This window comes from Vitis riparia, chromosome 18 (assembly GCF_004353265.1).
Source record: "Vitis riparia cultivar Riparia Gloire de Montpellier isolate 1030 chromosome 18, EGFV_Vit.rip_1.0, whole genome shotgun sequence".
Taxonomy (NCBI): Eukaryota; Viridiplantae; Streptophyta; class Magnoliopsida; order Vitales; family Vitaceae; genus Vitis; species Vitis riparia.
In genome coordinates, this window is record NC_048448.1 from 3,639,196 (window position 1) to 3,659,672 (window position 20,477).

Below are 20,477 nucleotides of genomic sequence, written 5' to 3' on the forward strand. Positions count from 1 at the left end.
AAATTTGATGTGGAAAAAATTAATTGGTATAAAATAAAGCTGAGTCATAAAGTTCTTAAGATCCTTTCTCACGTAACTACGTGATCCCCAATGGCTCCAGGCAGAGCCACCGAATCACGAGGATAATTTGGTACTTGCACTTGCCTGATTAATTTGATTGCCGCTTCTCTGGTTGTCCGACTTTATAACATGGTCGACCGGACCAGTCGATTTTGTCCCTAACAATACTTAAGGCTTTGTGTTCATGCCCACTGCATACGAATTCCTACCTCCATTTTCAACCAATCCCTCTCATGAGATTGACTTATTCCTCTACTAGACTTCAGGAAGTAACGTAACATATATCATTCGTTAACCAACATCTAAATATTATTAACTCAGAATTATTTTTTTTTAGGGTCAAATATGTAGGTATATACAAACACCTAATATAAGACTCTTCTTTCAAAAAACAAAAAGAATATTACATCTATAAATAAATATATATACAAATACAATGTGAAGGAAAACAGTCTCTCAATATTAGACACCAAACTGTTGCTGCCAAACAATAAATTTCCCATGACTGGCAATTCGAATGCAGTTTGCTCTCTAGTGTGGAGAATTTTGGAGAGGGGCACCGTCATCAAAGAATGCTTGTTCACTCCCCCAGTTATGAGTAAATATCAAATCCTTGAAACGCTTCAGGATCATTCTAGTTCAAAGATCCTGCTGCCTTTGAGTGTGTACCGTGGAAGCAAATATCAATGACGGCAAAACCCAATGATCCACATGAAAGGTTTCTCCATATTTATGGATGGAGCTGTTTTCAAGAGTAGGGCAAAATTTGTATTAGAGTAAACATTCATGCAAGACACAGAGGAAACATGAAGAGAATGATGGCCACAGGATAAGATAATTGCACCAACTAAACATCATCTTACCTATATTTAACTACACCCTACCACCAAAATTAAAATGAACAAAGAAAGAAAGAAAACAATCTTCACCCCATAATGTGATAGAAAACCAGCACATTTTCAATGGTTATAGGTTAGTTTGCATGTGGCACACACCGACTGGGACACCCGTGCCATTCCATAATTCCACTATATACAAATATTTTGTCTCATGTATATGTTTGGTTCTCGCAAAATTTGAGGAAAAATGTGAAAAAAAAAATAGAGGAAAAATAAAAGAAAAGAAAAAATAAAATAGACTTAAATTTAATAAATGATTTTTATGTTCCACTTCATACTCATTTCAATTAATTGAACTCTTTTATATAAAATTAAATAATTTAAAAATACATAAGTTTCTAATTAATTTTAAATATATTTGATTTTCTTTCATATATTCCGTGATAAAACCAAACATGAGAATATCAATTTCCTTACAATTCTTTTTTTTTTCCTTAGTACTTTCCAGCAACCAAACATGGCCCTAAGGTTGTCCATACTTTATTTGGCAAGAAAACACGCTTGACATTGTTTCTTCTACAGAGAAGCTGTAGATTTTATCTGTGTTTCAAATGGCAGGATCACGTGCTTTCTGCATTTCCTTTTCAGTAGTTAATGCTCTTTTGATGCATCCACTCCATGATCTGAGAGTAGGAATGATATATGAAGGAGCAGATGCAGCAAAAGGCTACTCTTTCATTTTTCATTTCATCAGCAGTGATGAGTAAAGAAAGCACTAAACAAGTCATTGGGGACCTTGGACAATGCAAATACCAAAAAGTGAAAGCTACTTTTACCTCATTATATTTACTGTTCAAACCGAAGAAAACTTTAAGACCGTCTTCCATGATAGAGAGGCGATGCTGAGCCTGAAGAAGTGGGTGGTGGCCTCTTCACAAATTGATGGTTTAAGAGCTGAGCTGCTGTGGGACGATCATCTGGAATAACTTGAAGGCATTTAAGGATAAAATCCCGTGCATCTGGGGAGAGAGAGTCAGGAACAGGTGGTGGCTCACCCTTTCCAATCCTAAACAAAGCCTGCATCTGTCATACCATAAAGAGAAATTTTTATTTTATTTTTCACAAGAATAAGATTCAACAAATTAGTGGTCTGTTCAGATTCAAACTCATTTCATAGAAGTTCATGGCATGGCTAATGATTTGTCTTTGTATAAGGTGGCCTGGGATAATTGTTAATCAAATAAAATAATCGTATCATGAGATTTCAGAAGTGTTGGTTTAAGAAAAGCAGGATCTACATGAATCACAAAATGTGACTGATCATATTCCCAAAATAGTGTAAACATTCTAAGTAGCCCCAACCGTATAAGCAATAACCGATACAACTTGGACCACATATGGACCTACAGAAATCAATCAAGCAGCATCATGTTTTTTAATAAAATAAAACAGTAGCACCATATCAAAAATACCAGCTAGCTAATGCCCGGAAATCACATCCAATCTGCAACTAAAAGTAGTGCACCATGTAATATAACCATATATGTATATATGAATTCTGCAATAGATGGCAACCTTATGGCACTACCTATGAACCAACCAATGCAAAAGTACATCTAAAGAAATAGCAGAAGTTCTCATGTTTGTCAAATCCAAAAAAGATCACATACTGAATTATGATGACAATGCAAATGAAAAATCAAAGATGAAGATGAGAATGACAACCTTAACACCATGAGGACAAATAAGAAGAAATTTTAAGAATTATATACATTCCAAATGAGAATGTGGAGATGATGATGATGAAAATGAAAATGATAAAATTCACAATAAGAGGACAAATAATAAGAATTTTAAGGATTGGATTACTTACAGATTCCAAATGAGAGTATGGAACCTCACGGGTTAGCATTTCTAACACGGTGCACCCGAGGCTCCAAATATCAGCTGCAAGCCCGTACCCTTGGCCCTTCCCATTGACAACCTGCAATTGCCAGCTTGATATTTAGAACTCTTCTTGGAAAATATTAGACACGTAATGATTCCCTAACCAAATTTGAAAAATATGACAGAGAAACCTGGCAAGTTCAAGGTCTTTCAAGACATGGAAATATCTAATTGTAAAAAATCTTTAAATATGATAAAGAAGATACAGTAACAGATACATTCAAGTACCAAATTAGAATTTTCATGACATAGAAACTAGTTCATAGAGAGCCCTATATCTCTCCACATGCAGGGTATGAGCTGCATGTGAGGGAGGGCGTCAGCCTAGTATAAATTACAAGCGGGAGCAGAGTCATAAATTTAGGTGTGGGGTTGGTGGGTGGGTGGGGGTGGAATAATTTTTTTGCAAATTAAATAAGAATGAACATATTTGCATATTTAAAAAGACATCTTATTATTGAACTCAAATAGCATAATATCAATAAATATTATAAAAATAAATAAACAATAAATAAACTTATCAAATTAAGAACATGATTAGATAAAAATTACAAACAACTAACATAATTAAAAACTATATTATGTTCTTTTAATATTCTATAAAAGATAATCTTTACAAAAAAAAATAATTTTGATAAGATATTTGTTTATAAGAGATTTCTACCTATTTTTTAAGATAATTGAAGATTAGCTAAAGTGTTTTTATCTTTTTAAATAATTAAATATAAATATTAGCTATTAGGTGTCCACTTGGATACAATCCTAGGAGCATTACAAGCACCATCCTTAAAAAAATTAGGCATTGACCAAGTTTTAAAAATCTACTGAATCACTTGAAGAGATTTTTGGACAAGCCACTTGATGAATGTTTCTTCCAAAAATCACTTTTTGTTGTGTATTCCACTATAAAAGCAATTTTAAAATACTTTTTAAATGTATATTCAAGTGCTTTTATGCATGAGGAGTGGTAAATCAATCAACTATCTCCTTTTACATTGCCTGATAACTTTGGGGCTACAGCGCAAGCTATTCACTCTATAACCAGGATAGATTGGTTCCGCCTAAGATTATTTGCAACTTAATGACCATTTCATGTAAGGGTTTGAGGAGTTCCATCAAAGCAAGACCCTATGTCAAACCCCTTGTCTCACATTGCCTTGGATTGTGTGGTAAGAGAAAAATGCTAGGATCTTTGAGGAAAAATAAAAGATGATAAAGATGTTGTGAGATTTACTTCACTTATGTTCCTTCTTTTGGGCCTCTTGTACCAAAGCCTTTAAAGGCATTCTACTCAATGTTATTCAGCCGATTTAACATTTTATTTGTAAATGAAAAGGGTTGGACAAAAATGAGAAGTGCTTAGTTCGGAATTCAAGAAATGGCATCTAGGTATATCCTTAAGTGGACTAAACCTTTTTATAGTTCTCCTCGTATAGTTGAGGAATTTAATCATACTTTTAATCAATTTCTTGTATACTATGATGAGGACCACTCATCTTTCTCATATACCTTTTATCATAATTAATACATCTTTTGTTTCTAATCAAAAAAAATAAAAATGTTTTTAATAGAACAGTTACTAACAAAATCACTAAAGCACTTTTACAAAAATCACTTTAAAATAAATCCTTCATAAGTCTTGATAAAATATGATAAATACTAGGAAATATATTCTAAGAAAAATTAATTCTTACCTAAAAAGTTTGTTATATTAAAAGTCTCAATAAATTCATACCAGTGATTTTTTTTTTTTATTAGAAACAAACAAAAGTAGTAATAGATAATAAAAACATAAGAAGGATGAGAGGTTCTCCTCATGAAGTACAAACTTGATCAAAACTAAGTATACCTCCACAAAACAAGGAAGGCTATTCAATAAGGACAAAAGACCTATACAAGTATAACAACACCAACACCTATAACCCAACCCTAATGTGTACAAATTGAAAGCCAACTAAGCTGAATAACACTAAAGGGTAGGGTTTAAAAATGTATGTACAGTAAGCCCAAAAAGATACAAAAAAAATAAAGCAAATCCCACAACAAATTCGACGTCCTCCAAGTGTTCTCGAAAATCTGAGCGCTCCTTTCTCTCCACACAATCCACAACAAAGAGAGACGTGCTATCCTCCAAAGAGCCCTACCTCTAATTGAATTCCCAAAACACTTGAAAGAGATCACCATCATATCACAAATACTGCCTGATTGAACCCACTTCATCCCAACTTGTGAAAAAACCTTATGCCACAATCTCAAAGTAATCGAACAATGCAAGAAAAAATGATCAATTATCTCACTACTCATCCTCCATAAGATGCACCAATCAGGACTAAGGACCTTCAAAGGTCTTCTCAATTGTAACATGTGATAGGTATTTACCTTCTTAAGTGTCACTAACCATGCAAAGGCCTTGACCTTAGATAGAACTTTTGATTTCCACAAAAAAATTAGCTAGGTAGAAAGGAACTGAATCTGGAGAAAATGATAAGGTTGAAAAAAACAATTTTACTTAGAAAACTCCTGAAGAAGACGGTACCCAAGATCTCATATCTAGAATAGAAGGAGACAAATGGAAATTGAACAATAAGGACATTAATCTTTCAAGATCCGCAATCTTCGTATATGTTAGATTGCGACAAAATGTGAGATCCCAAGACAATGAAGTGTTATTACCAAGGATAGTTGAGATAGGCCAATTTTTAGTAGTGGTGACTCTAAAAAGACTTGGAAATTGTAAGCACAAAGGAACGAATTCTAGACCCATCATCCGTCACAAAACAAGTGTGTGTAGAAAAAACTTAGAACAAATGTGCAATGGCCTTCCAGGAGCAACGATACGACCATCTAACTCTATTATTAGCATCCCAACCATTAGGATGTGTCTCATAGATACTCAAGATAACCTTATGCAAGGGGTAGTACTTTCCTTAGGGTACCTCCAAAGCCACTTCCCTAATAAAGCTTGATTTCTCAAAGAAATTTTCTCCAACCCTAATCCAACAACTTCCTTTGGCCTACAAACTAAGTCCTAAATAACCAAATGATCTTTTTTACCTTTCCCACAACCTGACCAAAGAAAATCTCTTTGTAATTTCTCAATCCTCGAAGCTATTGAAACTGGGATCTTGAAAAGACAAAAAAAAGTAACTCGGAATATGCGACAAAGAAAACTGAATTAGGGTGATTCTACCGCCAAAGGATAAGAAGGCTTTTTTCCAACCACCCATCCTCCTAGAGACTATTCAGCACGAGGTCCCAAAAGGAAGTCGATTTTGGGTTCCCCCCTAACGGGAGGCCCAAATACGATAAAAGTCAATCAGAAACTGCATAATCAAGCAAAGAAGTCAACCTAGCTGTTTGATCTTGGGTAATGTTGATTCTAGAAAAAGTGTTCTTATTTAGGTTAATCCTTAGCCCTAAAAAATGCTCAAAAACCAACAAAATTAGCTTCAGCGAAAGGAACTCTTCTAAGGATGCTTTAGAAAAGACGATGGTATCGTCTGCGAATTGTAAATGAGACACCCTAGTCGCATTTCTACCCACCTTGAATCCTTTGAACTCTCTCCTCCACTCTCACAACCAATCTGCTTAAAACATCAACCACAATAGTGAAAAGAAAAAAGAAAATGAGATCTCCTTGTCTTAGACCTTTGAAAGTCTTAACCCACCCCCTAGCATTACCATTCACTAAGATTGCGAAAGTTGTCGAAGATAAACATCCCCTCGTCCAAGACCTTCATCTTAAACTAAACCCTTTTCTTCCAAGTACGTGGTCCAAAAAATCTCAATCAACAAGATTATAGGTCTTTTTGAAACTAATTGTGAAAACTACCCCTTCCTTTCAAGAGCTCTTCTTCTCATCCACCACCTCATTAGCAATCACGACAGCATCCAAAATTCATCTCCCTTCAACAAAAGCACCTTGAGTCAAATAGATGGTGTCTTGGAGGACTTTACACAAACGCCCTAAAAAAACCTTAGCTATGATTTTGTACAAACTAGTAACCAAACCGATGGATCTATAATATGAGATCCTACTTGTTTGACTCTTTTTTGGCATTAAGGCGAAGAAGGTAGCATTCATGCTTTGATTAATTATCTCGTTATTGTGAAACACTCTAAGAACGCTACTAATAAAAACCAATTGTGAAGCCATCTAGACCAAGGGTCTTTTTCTTATTTAAAAGCATCATAGCATTTTTTTTTTTGATAGATAAACATCAGAATATATTAAAGAAGGCTGAAAAGCCGCATGTATACAGGGAGTATACACAAAAGCCCAAGAAGAAAGGCTGCCACAACCTCACCCTAAAACCCATCTTCCGAAGCACTTTCATCAAAAACTTCCAATTGATGCTATCATAGGCTTTTTCAATGTCCAACTTGCATATCAACCCTTTCTCTTTCCTTTTGAGCCAATAATCAATCACCTCATTAGCCACTAGGGACGCATCTAAAATCTGTCTCCCACTCACAAACGCATTTTGATCTACTGAGACGACTCTATCAAGCACCTTTTTTAGCCTATTCGCAAGGACTTTGGCCAATAGTTTGTACAACCCCCCAAGCAAGCTAATGGGCCTAAAATCCCCCAAGTCTTCAGCTCCTCCCTTCTTGGGGATAAGGACCAGGAAGGTAGTGTTGAGGCATTTGGAAAAGGACCCATGCTCAAAGAATTCCTTAAACAGATCCCCCACTTCCTCCTTCACCAAATCCCAACTATCTTGCCAAAAAGCCATTGTAAATCCATCCGGGTCTGGTGCTTTATCTCCCCTCATTTCCATCAGTGCACAGTGAATCTCCTCCTTAGCAAAAGGCCTCTCCAAGTCTTCAGATTCCCGAGGGTTTAGTTGATTGAGATGCAGCCCCTCAATATCCGCTCTCCACCCCGGCTCTTCTGATAGAAAATTCTGGAAGGTGTTCACAATCCCCTCCCTCACCTCTTGATCCTCATTAAAAGCATCATAGCATTGAGAATCTCTTCCTCTGAAAAAAGTCGATCCAACCACTTGACACTCTCTCTAGAAATAGAAGACCAATCCAAACCTTCTAACCTCCAAGACCCACTTGAAGGTTTGAAAAATAACTTCCCAAAATGGTGCTTAATCTACTTTGAAATGCTTTCAATGTTATCTAAGGTTACCGCATCTTCTAACACCAAAGATTTAAAGAAACTCCTATTCTTCCTGCCATTAGCCACTCTATGAAAAAAATTAGAATTACAATCCACTTTTTTTTATCCATTTGACTCTTGTCATTTGCCTCCAGAACATCTCTTCCTTTAACAACACCTCTTCCAAATCCCCCTTTCTTAAAGACCTTACTGCCGATTCAAGAGAAAAATTCCCTTCTTGTTCTTTCTCATCCAGTTCCACTATCTCCAGAAGAAAAAAAATCATTGGAACATTTTTATTACAATTAAATCATTCATTTTTTTTAAATAAGATTTCATACAAATATTATTTTTTTGAAAGTCCTTTTTAAAAATCTTTTAAAATTTTGTTTAACTATTTTTTCTTACTTGTTTATTTAAATTATTAAAATTATTGAAACCTATATTTATAATTTCTCTCATCAATTACATTTTATATTAAAATTTTATATTTTTATATAAAATATTAAAAAGCTTATTGCCAACTTTCAAACCAAGTTCCTTCAACTAGAAATCATAGTGCTAGTTTCTAATCATAAGTGCCCAAGCCACCAAGTCATACAAAGCTGATCAATACAGGAGTTTATTAACAAGTATACCACAACATTTTTAAGCTTTTGAATATACAATATAGCCCAACTCCACAAACTACAAACAAAAGAATTCTTAAGCTTTTGAATATCTAACACTCCCTCCCTAAAAGCTAGTCTATTTCTTTCCTTCCAAACCGTCCAAAAAATACACAACGGTATGGATTTCCATATCTTTTTCCTTTTCTTTCCCACAAAAGGGCCCTTCCAGCTAGTTAAGACCTCCTTTACAGTTTCTGGAAAGACCCACTGCACACCTGATAACCCAAGGACAATATCCCACAGAACTCTGACCACTATACAGTGAATAAGTATATGATTTATAGTTTCATCTTCACAACCACACAGAAAGCAACAATTAGGAAGCTGTCATCCTCTTTTCTGGAGTCTATCAAGAGTGAGCACCCTCCCCCATGTAGCCTCCCAAGCATAGAATGCCACCTTGGTTGGAACTGAATCCACCCAAATGCATCTTGACAGAAAAACAATATCATTGGATCTAGCCACCAATCTATACGCTTCTTTGACCCTAAACTTTCCATTCTTTCCTCCCTTCCAACAGACTGAATCTTCCTCCATAGAAGGCTTGTAATCCCTCAGAGCATGGAGCAAGTCGCCTATCATATCCATCTCCCAATCGTTAAAGCCCCTCAAAAATCTTAGATTCCAACCCCCTTGACCAAAATTCTGATCCCACATCTCCTTCACCGTAGCATTCCTATGGGAAGCCATAGCGAATAGGTGAGGGAAATTTTGGGACAGCCTTGTACCATTACACCAAACATCAGTCCAAAAATTGATTTTGCTTCCCTTCCCAGCTATGAACTCCATGTTATCCCAACACCATTCAGTTTCCTTCAAAATTTCCTTCCACACCCCTACTCCAAACACCCCATAAGTCCTCTTTGCTCTCCAACCATCACTAGATTGGCACACATCAGTAAGCATCATTACAATGTACTTGCATAAGCAATTTTTATTTTTATTTTTTTGATAACCTACTTGCATAAGCTAATATCAAGACAATATTCTCTCACATTGTGATGACTCCACTAAATTAATTCATTCACACAATTGGAACCATTTAGTATAATGCTTTTTCACCCAAGAAAAGGGATGAGAAAGGAAAGCAAACCTCGGGGGCCATCCAAAATGGAGTTCCCTTGCAAGATTTAGCATCATTCAATTGGGTTGCCTGCAAAAGAATATGAAGAAATATTAAAAAATGACATTAAGAATATTTCAGAAACTACTAGAAAAATCATAATTTTTTTACTTAAAAAAATAACCTTTGCCAACCCAAAATCTGAAAGTTTCACAGACCCATTGGCACCCACCAATATGTTTGCACATTTGATGTCCCTAGAAAACAAGAAGGAAAAATATGAGATTTGAGAAGCTAAACTACAATTATATTGCATAGAATGTATGGCCAAGTACTTCCTCATTTTAAATTGAGGTAATTTAAAACAATCCTAAACTTTGGTTCAAAACAAGGTAAATAAGCTATTAAAACTTTGGTCAATTTATTTAGCCATCAAAGAAAATACAGGACATAGATTATCATACATACACTTCACCTTTTTATGCTCTAAGTTATCTTCAATACAAAAGTCATGATCTGGATCAAATGATCTTACTAGTTGAACATTTCTATTCAAGAATGCTACTTTTAGGCATCTATCAACTTTCCTCTTCCTGCCCTCCTCTTTTGTTAGCAAAAAACTATTGATTTCAAACTAGTAAACGTATGTTGCATGCCCCATTGTTTTAACACCACATTTCCTATTTCGGTCTCATGCTGTTTCTAGTACCTACTTCATAAACTGGTATGTTGCTCTTATTGGATTTGGTACCATGAAACAAGAACAGAAAAAAAAAAAAAAAAATAGACTAAGGCTGACAAGCAACTTACATAAATTAATCCGATTGGGAACATTTTAAGCAGTCCTCATTGCAAGGAAACAAAGCATTAAGAAAATGAATCATATACTAGCATGATTTCAGAAACACATTATGAATCATTTTTGTAGTGATGATTAATGCTAAAGCAAAGGTACTAGTAAGAAACACATAATCCAAGCACCAAAATAATTAAGAAAGTGGAGCCTAAACAACAAAAAGAAAAAAAAAATGACCCTGAGAGCAAACATACAGCGCCAATAATAACATATTAGGTTCAGTACTCTCACCTGTGAATCACATTTCGCTCATGAAGATAATTCAAACCATGCAGAATTTGTCTTGTGTATGCTGAGGCTTGGGAATCTCCAAGATTATATCTGTGATAGAGACTTGCAAGTGATCCTTTAGTTACAAGTTCAAGAAAGATATAGAGCTTTGATTCATCCTGCAGGAACATAGAGAAGACACTAAAATTTAAAAGCAATGCATAAAACTCATTAGTTGCAAGAGAAAACAAAGATCAGCACCAAAAATGAAATATATATAGTAAATAATAGGAAATTTTACAAAAGATAGAAAACCTTGGTACAGCATAATCCTGTATACCCAATAACAAAATATGTCTATTATATATATGAGAAAGCAGACACCAAAAGCGACAGAAAGACAGAAAATAGTACCTTAGCTGTGCCATGATATTGAACTATGTTCTCATGTTGAAATTGACTTAAAAGATCAATTTCCTGGAAAATAAATAAATGAGGATGAAGAGCAAGAAAGAGAGCCTCAACAAGAAATAATTATCAAGAGAAGACAGCTTCCTAATCCCATATCATTCATTCAATAAAAAATAAAAAATAAATGGTAGAGAATAGATAAATATAATAAGAAAATTACACCAGGACCAATTAAAGAACCTCACCTGCTCAAGTTGGTAAAGACTTTGCTTGCCCTGGCTTCCTTGATCAAGCAATGAAACTTCCTTTACAGCAAAAAAAATTCCATCCCTGCAGGAAAAAGAAAAACAAATAAACAAACAAATAATAATAGCAACAATAATAATATAATAATTAAAAATAAAAATAAAAATAAAGAGTGGAGGAAAAACACATCAGATGACTACTATAAAATTTATAGTCCTAATGCAATATCAAGGACAGTTATTATATCACTGTCATTTTGAAGTTCAATATCCGTAAAAATTAACTATTAAGTTTGTATATCACATTTGCTCTTCTGTGTGACCAAATAAGCTCCAGATGAATCCAGTTTCTCAAACCAAACTAGATCTCCAACCCTCTGCCTAGAAGTTCTCTTGGCTAAGGGGAACTATCGAGGATCACTCCAAGGTTGCATAAGTTTTTACTGTGTAACCTAAAAGGCAGGTTTCCCAACACACCAGGTGGTCCCTGCATGAACAGACCTCCCAGGAGTCCGGCACAATTCATAGAGGGTCAACAATAGACTAAGAATAGGTCATATCTTAATCCTGTATAGGCCATAGATGATGGATCCATAAAGCCAGTCCCGAATGGTTTGAATAAGGCTTGCAGGCTCTAGAGAAGTGGTGTTTCAAAGCTTTAGTAAGACCCAAGATTTATGTCATGAGACGCATGCTTCCAAGGCCCTTGATGTGGCATGCAATAGAACACAAGCAAAATATACTAACTGGGCATGTTTCTGTGCTTGATGTTTTGCTACCAATTCTTGATATTTATCTTAAATATTTGAAGCAAAGATATAACGTCAAAATTTGTTGGGCTTTAAGCTTTTGTGAGATTAATAATGAAGGTGATAATATGAACAACACTTACTCGGACATCCCTTCATACACCGTTCCAAAGGATCCACTTCCCAGCAACGCACCCTTCATCCAATTTGTGAAACTGGGTCTCAAGCTGCCATTTGGCGAGATGTTTGACATGAGCTCCGTGGTAGTGCTTGAGGAGTCATCATCATTGGACGTAGTGGTAAATGAATATGACTCGGATAGAAGAGCAATCTCGTCGTTCCTCAACCCATTCACGTCCTCTCCCTTAACAAGTGCCGCATCAAATTCGTCGTCCTCGGAACTAGACCCTCCTTCTACCACAACAGAAGAACCCCCATCAGCATCCGGCCCAAAAGATTTCAAAATATCCCAAGTGGAACACCCGTCACTAATCACAGGAAGCGACATTAAAGGCGGCGGTGAAAGAAAAGGAGGCCTAACACCCTTAATTCCTCCGCCACAGCCGCCAACACCACCAACAATCCTAGAACTACTCAGCTCGGAAGTCTCTCTCCGTCTCCCGATTGCATCACTACAGCTAACACTATCCTCAAACCCATCTGCCAAATCATCTACCACCCCATCATCCACCTTCACTTCCGATTCCTTTCTCTTGGAACTATGCAATCTGTTAAATCTCGTCCTCGGCAAAACATCCGAATTCGATCGAACCTTCCACGCCTCCCACGCCGCCTCCGGAATCGATAATTCGTCCGGTCCCGAAAGCCCTAAACTCCGGCAAATCTCGTCAACTTCCCCTTCTGTTCCATGAATTCGGAAGCTGCTTCGGTCCGACAGATCCAACGATTGAGTATGGAGAGCCAAGGAGTCATCGAACGACGACGACGACGACGAAGCGGAGGCGTCGTAGTCGATGTGCCTCAAGGCATTGCGACGCTCGAGCTTGGGCTTCCGTGGCTTCTGCTTTGGAAACATCCCTTTGGATCTCTTGCTATAATCGAAGAGTCGAGGCAGGTGATGCATTTCATTCTCGACCCATTAACGTCCAAACTAGGGTTTTTGTAGAGACTGAAACCCCGCAAAAAAATATTGGAAAAAAAAAGATACAAGAAGCTCTCCCTCCCTGTTTTCTCCCTCTTAACTGTATTCACGTGAATTTAATCACAGAAATCCAAGTACCATGTGCTCCCGTTTCTCTAAGATTCTAACCTTCCAAAAGGAATCCTAATAAAATAGAAATTAAAAAGAAAATAAAAAATCAAATAACAAGAGGATTATCTCTCTGCGACTTGAAGATGGAACAATCAGTAGCCAAGAAAATTCGAGCAAGATGTGCTCGGAGGGAGAGGACTTTGGTGCGGAAGAAAATATCTGACCAAGTAGAGTCGAAATGGTTGAAAGGAGAGAGAGTGAGAGACTATGGCGAAGACTGGTAAAGGCCGTCGCCAATGGTGAAACATGGAAAACGCGGTGCCATGTGGAGAAATGACACAGAAAAGGCGATTCCCCCGATTGGATGCTTTTTTTTTCTTTATTACTAAAAAAACCACCAAGCAAACAAACAATAGAAATATGTGTCCGAATTGACTGTGCACGCGCTTGAATGTTGGCCCTCTGTTTTTGTTTTTTTTTTTTTTTCCTTTTTCCTTTTTAAGATAATCTTTAATATTCAAAGCGACATTCACAGAAAGGATTTATCCTCATCAAAATAGCATTCCCCTTATCTATTTTTAAAAAGTAATAAGGGAAGAAAGATATGCTATGTCATATTTCATTTTATATAGAAAATAATTATACTTATAATTAATAAAAAAATTATATATTTTTAAATTATTTAACTTTCATACAAAATATTTAAGTGAGTTAAATTGTTTTATATAAATAAGTTATTTATTTTAACTTAGTTTTTATCATTTAAAATAATTTTTTATTTATTTTATCTTTCACATTTAAATCTAATAATATACCCATTGTAATTTATAAATTGTATATTTATTATATAATAGTATTAAAAGTAATGAACGGAAATGACATTTATTAAACGCACGTACCCTCCTTCTTACATGTTCACCCCGAATTGCAGTTAAAGCCCTAACTATTTAAAATTATAAATTTATTGAGGGAAAAAATATTGAATTTTGGTAATAACTTTATAGAATAAAAATATATATTTAAAATTAATAAATTGTTTTTATATATTATTTTAAATTTCTTTTACTTATTTTAATTTTATTAAATAAATTAAAAAATATATAAATTTTTAATTAATTCAAATCATATTTAATTTTATTTCCTAATTTCTATAACAAAATCCAATTCTTAGTATTTTATTTAGTATATTTTTTTTTAAAACTTCATTCAAAAAAATTATTTTTATATGAAATACAACAACTTTAAAAAATTATATTAAAAAGTTGATGGTTTTAAAACAAATGTTTAAAAAATATAAAGATATAATTTTAAAAAAATTAAAATAGCTTTTAAACACATAAATTAAATCTATATTTTTTTACAAAATATTTTACATTTTCTACAAATTTGAGTCCTACTTTCAACTATTAGAAATAAATAAATAAATATATATATATATATATATATATATATATATATATATATATATGACACTTATTTTTTTCTCCCTTACATAAATTTTCTCTTATTTTATGCAAGAAAGACTAATTAAATTTTACGTAAGGAAAATAAAACTGTCTGTCGGCTATATTTTTAGGTGAAAATTTTTAAATAAAATAAATCGAAAATTGAGTTGTCTTTTTAGATAAAAAAGACAACGATTTTATTAAAAAAAAACAATCATTGACATGACACGTGTGTCGTTAAGCTGGTTTTTGTTTGGTAGACTGGTAGTATTGGAAATATTAGGTTAGGGATAAATTTCTTTGCTGGTATGATATTGCCCCAAATCAATTGGTTTATGACCAAACTCAACCCCAAACACATTTCTCATGTGAAATTGATATTATTTTTTAATATTAAAATTTTAAAAAAATTTGTGAAAAAATCATTGAATTTTGGCACTAATTTTTAGCTTAGCAAATGGTTTTTGTTTCTAAAAATTGACAATTTTTTAATTATTGGGAATTAGTATTATTGAGATGAAGGTTAATACTATGTTTGGTTTTGGAGTATGTTTGGTTATGAGGAAATACTATGAAGAAAAAAAATAAAAAATAAATAGTTTTTTTATATTTGATTTCATTGAAAATATAAAAGAAAATCAAATATGATTAAAATTAATTTAAAATTTTTATATTTTAATATTATTATAATAGAAAAAACAAAGTAAAATGAGTTTAAACAAACATATAAAAATAATTTATTATATTTAAACCTGTTTTTTTATTTTCGTTCACTTTTTTAAAAATATTTTTTCTCTTTATTTTATTTCCTTGACATTTTCCCTCATATTTTCTGAGAAACCAAACACAATAATGTTTAATTGAGATAAAATGAGGAGGAAAATATAAGAAAGGAAAATTGTTGGATTATCTAAATATTCCAATCCTCCAATGAGCATGGCAAGAGGTTCATAAGGGTTAGGAAAAATCTAATTAATTACAAGTTTGCAATGATAGTTTATGTCTCCATAATTAAAAAATAAAAATAAAAAAATACTCAAAATCAAATATTTAGAAAATAAGTGATGTTGGCTATAAATCAACTATAAGGTCTCACTCCTTAACCCTCATATAAATATGAAATCAAGTTCATGAGAGGTACAGAATGCCTAATTACACTTAGATTTTAAATTTTTGACTAAAAATGGACATAAAAATAACCATGGGAAGGCATGTCTCATGTGGACTCAAGCTTTATATGCCAAGAAATACGGCAAACATTAAGAACCATAAAACTATTCATGATTTAAAGTCTATAATGACGATGGAAAGCTAATCACAATGGTTGAAAATTTGATTCACAAAGTCAAATTGGAAAATCCTTGAAAAAATCACAAGATTGAAAGCAATTAGTTATATTATCGAGCAAAAATTGTAAGACTAAATCTATGACTTGAGGCTTGACTTTGGGCCATGAGATTGGCCATCAAAATGAGTATGACTTGAGACATGACTTTGGGCCATGAGATTAGCCATCAAAATTAGTTTGAAATTCAATAAAAAAAAAAATCACTTAAGCACAAAATTTTACAATCAATTTTGAAGAGTGAGCTAAAGAAAACAAAAAATGCTTTGAAGAGCATTTTATAATAAAATAATTTTAGCCAAACAACTAACACATGTGGCTCTCGATTTGCCATTTCAAAATCGATAAAAAAAAACATCTTTAAAAATCATTAAAATGAAGGGAAAACCGATATCCCACTGATAACCCAAAATAAGAGAAAACAAATATCATAAACCAAAATAAACCCAATATCATGTTTCAACCGGATAAACTTAAAATATATAAAAAATAAACAAAACTCAACTAAGTAAGGTTTAAGAAACAACTAAAAAGTGATTTAAACAAATGAACAAATATATAGCAAACATTCAAAATAAAAAATGAGTCATAGTAGCTTAGAACCCAAAGATGAAAAGAAAAACACAAAATCTAACCTGTGACATTTCAATATCCACAACTTATATAATTAGCGTCTTAAAAATCAAACAATGATAATAAAAAAAAACACAAATAATATACTAAAAAAAAAAAAAAGAGAAATATGAAATAAAAGATAACTCAACAAATAAACTCCTCTTGAGTGGATCATTTAACTTTCAGTGAATACAAATTTGTCTCCAAGCCAAGCTTTCTTCAAATCTCTCATAACCATCTTCTCTTTATTTCATCTCTTCAAAATTTAGGCAAAGATTAAAGGGTTGCTAAATATGAGCCAAAAGGCTCATATTTATAGGGTAAGGGAAGTGAGGATTTTAACACATACCATTATCTCCCCTTATGCCTAAATTTCTCTTCAAAACTCTCCTAAATTAAAACCCAGCCAAAGAGACCAAAACCCTTGGGTTAAGCCTAAAAAAACTCCCCTAAAACTAGCCAAGAAATGGAAAAAAAAAAAAGGCTAGGCCCAAAAGGGGGCGAAAAAGGCCCTAATGGGCCCACTTCGCACAAATGAAGCTTTATCTAAGCTTCAAACACGCTAAAACTTTGGAGACTTTTAGGGTGTCACCAAAGTCGCATTATGACTAAAAAAATATTTTCAAAATATCTCCAAAAAAATGGCTCAAAAAAATCAATATCAATGTCAAATAGTAGATGAACCACTAAGAAGTACAACAACAACTAAGCAAAAAAGAAATTTCACGTGTGTACTGCATCAAGTATGATAAAAAACACATGTTAAAAGGATAAAATAGAAAATTCACACCAAGGATCAAACATAACCTAATATTCTACTTTATTGCAATATTTGAATTTGTCATTTGTTTCAAAAAAGTTATCAAACTTATCACATACTTGTTTATTTTTATTTCAAACTCATCCCATTATGAGATGGGCAAGATGGGTACCCTTCGTCATCCCCATACTTGATATGTAAATTAAAAATTGAATGAAAATGAAATGAAAGTAACTCGTAATACCTAATGGATAAATCAAAACCTTTAATAAATTTGTATTTTTATTTATAATTGTAATCCAAATGTTGCAATATTTTAAAATGCATGAATGCATTTGGAATGAAAGAGAACCAAAAAAAATATATATATATCATTCTCATACACATTCATTATCATAATCTAAAACTTGCAATATAGGTGTCTCTATTTATCTTGCGCACATTTTCATTTTCATCCCATTTCTAATTTTGCATACAATCATATATATACATACATACATATATATATAAAATAATTAAAATTAATAAAATTATTATATATTTAAAAAATATTGAATACTTATATAGATTTTGAAAAACAAGCAAAATAAGTTTTAAAAATTATAAAAGTGATTTATTAACTTTAAATATACATTTTTTTTCCTTTCGCTTAGGTTATGTTTGGTTTTTCTGAAATTTTGAGGAAAAATATGAGAGAAATAAAATAAAGAGGAAAAGTGGAAAGGAAAAAAAAAATGAAGAAAAATAAAAAATAGATTTAAAATCAATAAATTATTTTTATATATTTTTAAAAACTCGTTTAACTTATTTTCCTCTACTGTATAAAGATTAAATAATTTTAAAAATATAAAATTTTAACTGATTTTAATTATATTTAGTTTTCTTTATAAAAAAAATGGTAAAACCAAACATGAGAATACCATTCTTCTTTAAATTTTTTTCCTTAATATTTTTCGAGAGCCAAACATAGCCTTCTTTATTTATTTTTATCTAACATTTGACCTCAAAATTTTCAAGAATCGATCTTACGATTTAATGAACTGAAAAGTTGTATCATCTTACATGCATTTTGATTATTTATAATAAATAATTTTGTAAGGTTAATAATTTAAAATTTATAATCCTGATTTCGAAAGAGATGCAACATTACGAGTTATTCAAAGAAGTGGTATACTATTAAGTTTCATAAGAGATGTAACTCTTATACTATATAATGGTTGTAGACCTCATAAAAAAAGACGTGTATGAAAATAAATTGTATAGAACTAAACATTGAAAATATTTCAAAATAAATAAATGATTCAATGATCTGATCAAGTAATATTACTATGATTCGAGACAAAGTAATTGTATCTAATCGGACATCGTAGTGAAAATGTGTTGAATTAAGAGTAGACAATAAGCGTCTATGCTTGAATCTTATGTAATTAAAATGTTTTTTTACCTTGATTAAATAAAGATGTTTAATAGAAATAAAATGAAACCCTCAAAATATCTTGAAAATTTTCAATAAGATTTAAAACTAATGTGAAAAAAAAAATAGTATATAAGTACTCCATTTGTTTAAAAAATATTGAAAATAATTGAGTATTGAAAACGATTTATCAACGATCCGGATATCATATTGAATTTTGAATAAGTCCGGTCAATTACACCTCTATGAAAAACTATATTCTTAAAGACTGTTTTCTTACCTAGTATTTCATAAAAAGTATATTTTGAAAATAACATTTTAATATAAGCATAATTAATAAAATTTATATTGAAATTATCTTTTTAAAACATGATTTTAAAAATTGTTGTATTCTTTGAAATAGATTCACAATTGTCATTTTTTTTAAAAAGACACATAATTGTACCAAAAAAATCCCTCTTTTACAACCTTCTCATTATCGAGATGAGAAAATAATTAATTTTATTAATTTGTCGAATTATTATTGAGGTAGAGTTGAATCAATTCATACATTTTTTTCCCCTTGCAATTTATTCGTTAATAGGACAATATTTTTAACTTTTGTTCTAATCAATCATAAAATTGCAAACACCAAATGTCCCCAACTTCTTGGAAATTTCTTTGGTCATTTTCCTTTTTTTTTTCTTATTTCTTTTAACCACTCACTAATAAGATCAAAAGAGAGATATCCCGACTTGTTTGAATATCTATCTAAAAAAATTTATTTTTTCTCACTAAACAAATAAAAAATAATAAAAATTTATTTTTTAATTGATTGTGTTTTAGGTATGAAACATTGTTTAATTATAAATTGAATTTTATTGTCCTCAATACCAGTTTTTAATTAATTGTATTTGTGGTGAGTTATAATAGCTGGACACCTAGTATTCTAATCATTTAAAGTGTTTTTTAAGGAACATGTACGCTATGTTTGGTTTGGTTGTATTCAAAATATAAAATAAATATTAAAAAAAATACTTTTCTCATATTTAATTTTATTATGAAAAATACAAAAAAAAAAATCAAATATAATTATAATTCATTATAAATTTATATTTTTTAAAAAATCATTTAATAATGAGGGGAAATGAGTGAAGTAAGTTTGAAAAAAGTATAAAAATAATTTATTAACTTTAAACTTATTTTTCTTCACCTTTTTATTTCTTTATAATTTTTCTCTTTATTTTATTTCTCAAGACATATTTTCCTCCAAAATTTCCAAAAAACCAAACATAGTTGTAATCTTCTTATCTCATTTTGTCTTGGAACTAAATAAACACTTTGTTTGTTATTGTTAATAATTAAATAAAAAATAAAAATAATTAATTTATTTTTAAATATATAAAAGTAAGAATACCTTAAAATCAAGGTTATAATTGATTCCAAAAAGTTTGAGAGAAAATACAAATAAAATAAAATAAAGAGAAAAAGTAAAAGGGAAAAAAAATTAAAATCAATAAATTATTTTAATTTCTTACTTCA

At 32.0% G+C, this 20,477-nt stretch overlaps 1 protein-coding gene across 2 annotated transcripts; it reads right to left on the bottom strand.

The window, feature by feature from the left end:
* Positions 1-347: 347 nt before the first annotated feature.
* Positions 348-13,718, bottom strand: LOC117907475 (mitogen-activated protein kinase kinase kinase 1-like). 2 transcript variants are annotated; one of them, XM_034821023.1, is made up of 9 exons: positions 12,308-13,717; positions 11,416-11,500; positions 11,174-11,236; positions 10,781-10,938; positions 9,878-9,950; positions 9,724-9,783; positions 2,773-2,883; positions 1,736-1,982; positions 352-802 (listed from the first exon to the last, which is right to left on the bottom strand). In XM_034821023.1, exons 1-8 carry the CDS (start codon positions 13,246-13,248, stop codon positions 1,770-1,772), a joined length of 1,704 nt encoding a protein of 567 aa, XP_034676914.1. In that variant the 5' UTR covers positions 13,249-13,717; the 3' UTR covers positions 352-802; positions 1,736-1,769. The 2 variants fall into 2 exon arrangements, with proteins under 2 accessions (XP_034676915.1, XP_034676914.1); XM_034821024.1 differs by lacking the exon at positions 11,174-11,236 and having other exon boundaries at positions 348-802; positions 12,308-13,718.
* Between the last annotated feature and the right edge of the window lie 6,759 nt (positions 13,719-20,477).

What these genes read in the sequence shown, in the direction of transcription:
- LOC117907475 (XM_034821023.1), bottom strand. Translation starts at nt 13,248, where the DNA reads ATGCATCACCTGCCTCGACTCTTCGATTATAGCAAGAGATCCAAAGGG. An exon ending in GTGTATGAAGGGATGTCCGA is followed by an intron (nt 11,501 to 12,307) that starts GTAAGTGTTGTT and finishes TTTTTCCTGCAG; the next exon opens with GGATGGAATTTTTTTTGCTG. An exon ending in AATATCATGGCACAGCTAAG is followed by an intron (nt 10,939 to 11,173) that starts GTACTATTTTCT and finishes ATGTTCCTGCAG; the next exon opens with GATGAATCAAAGCTCTATAT.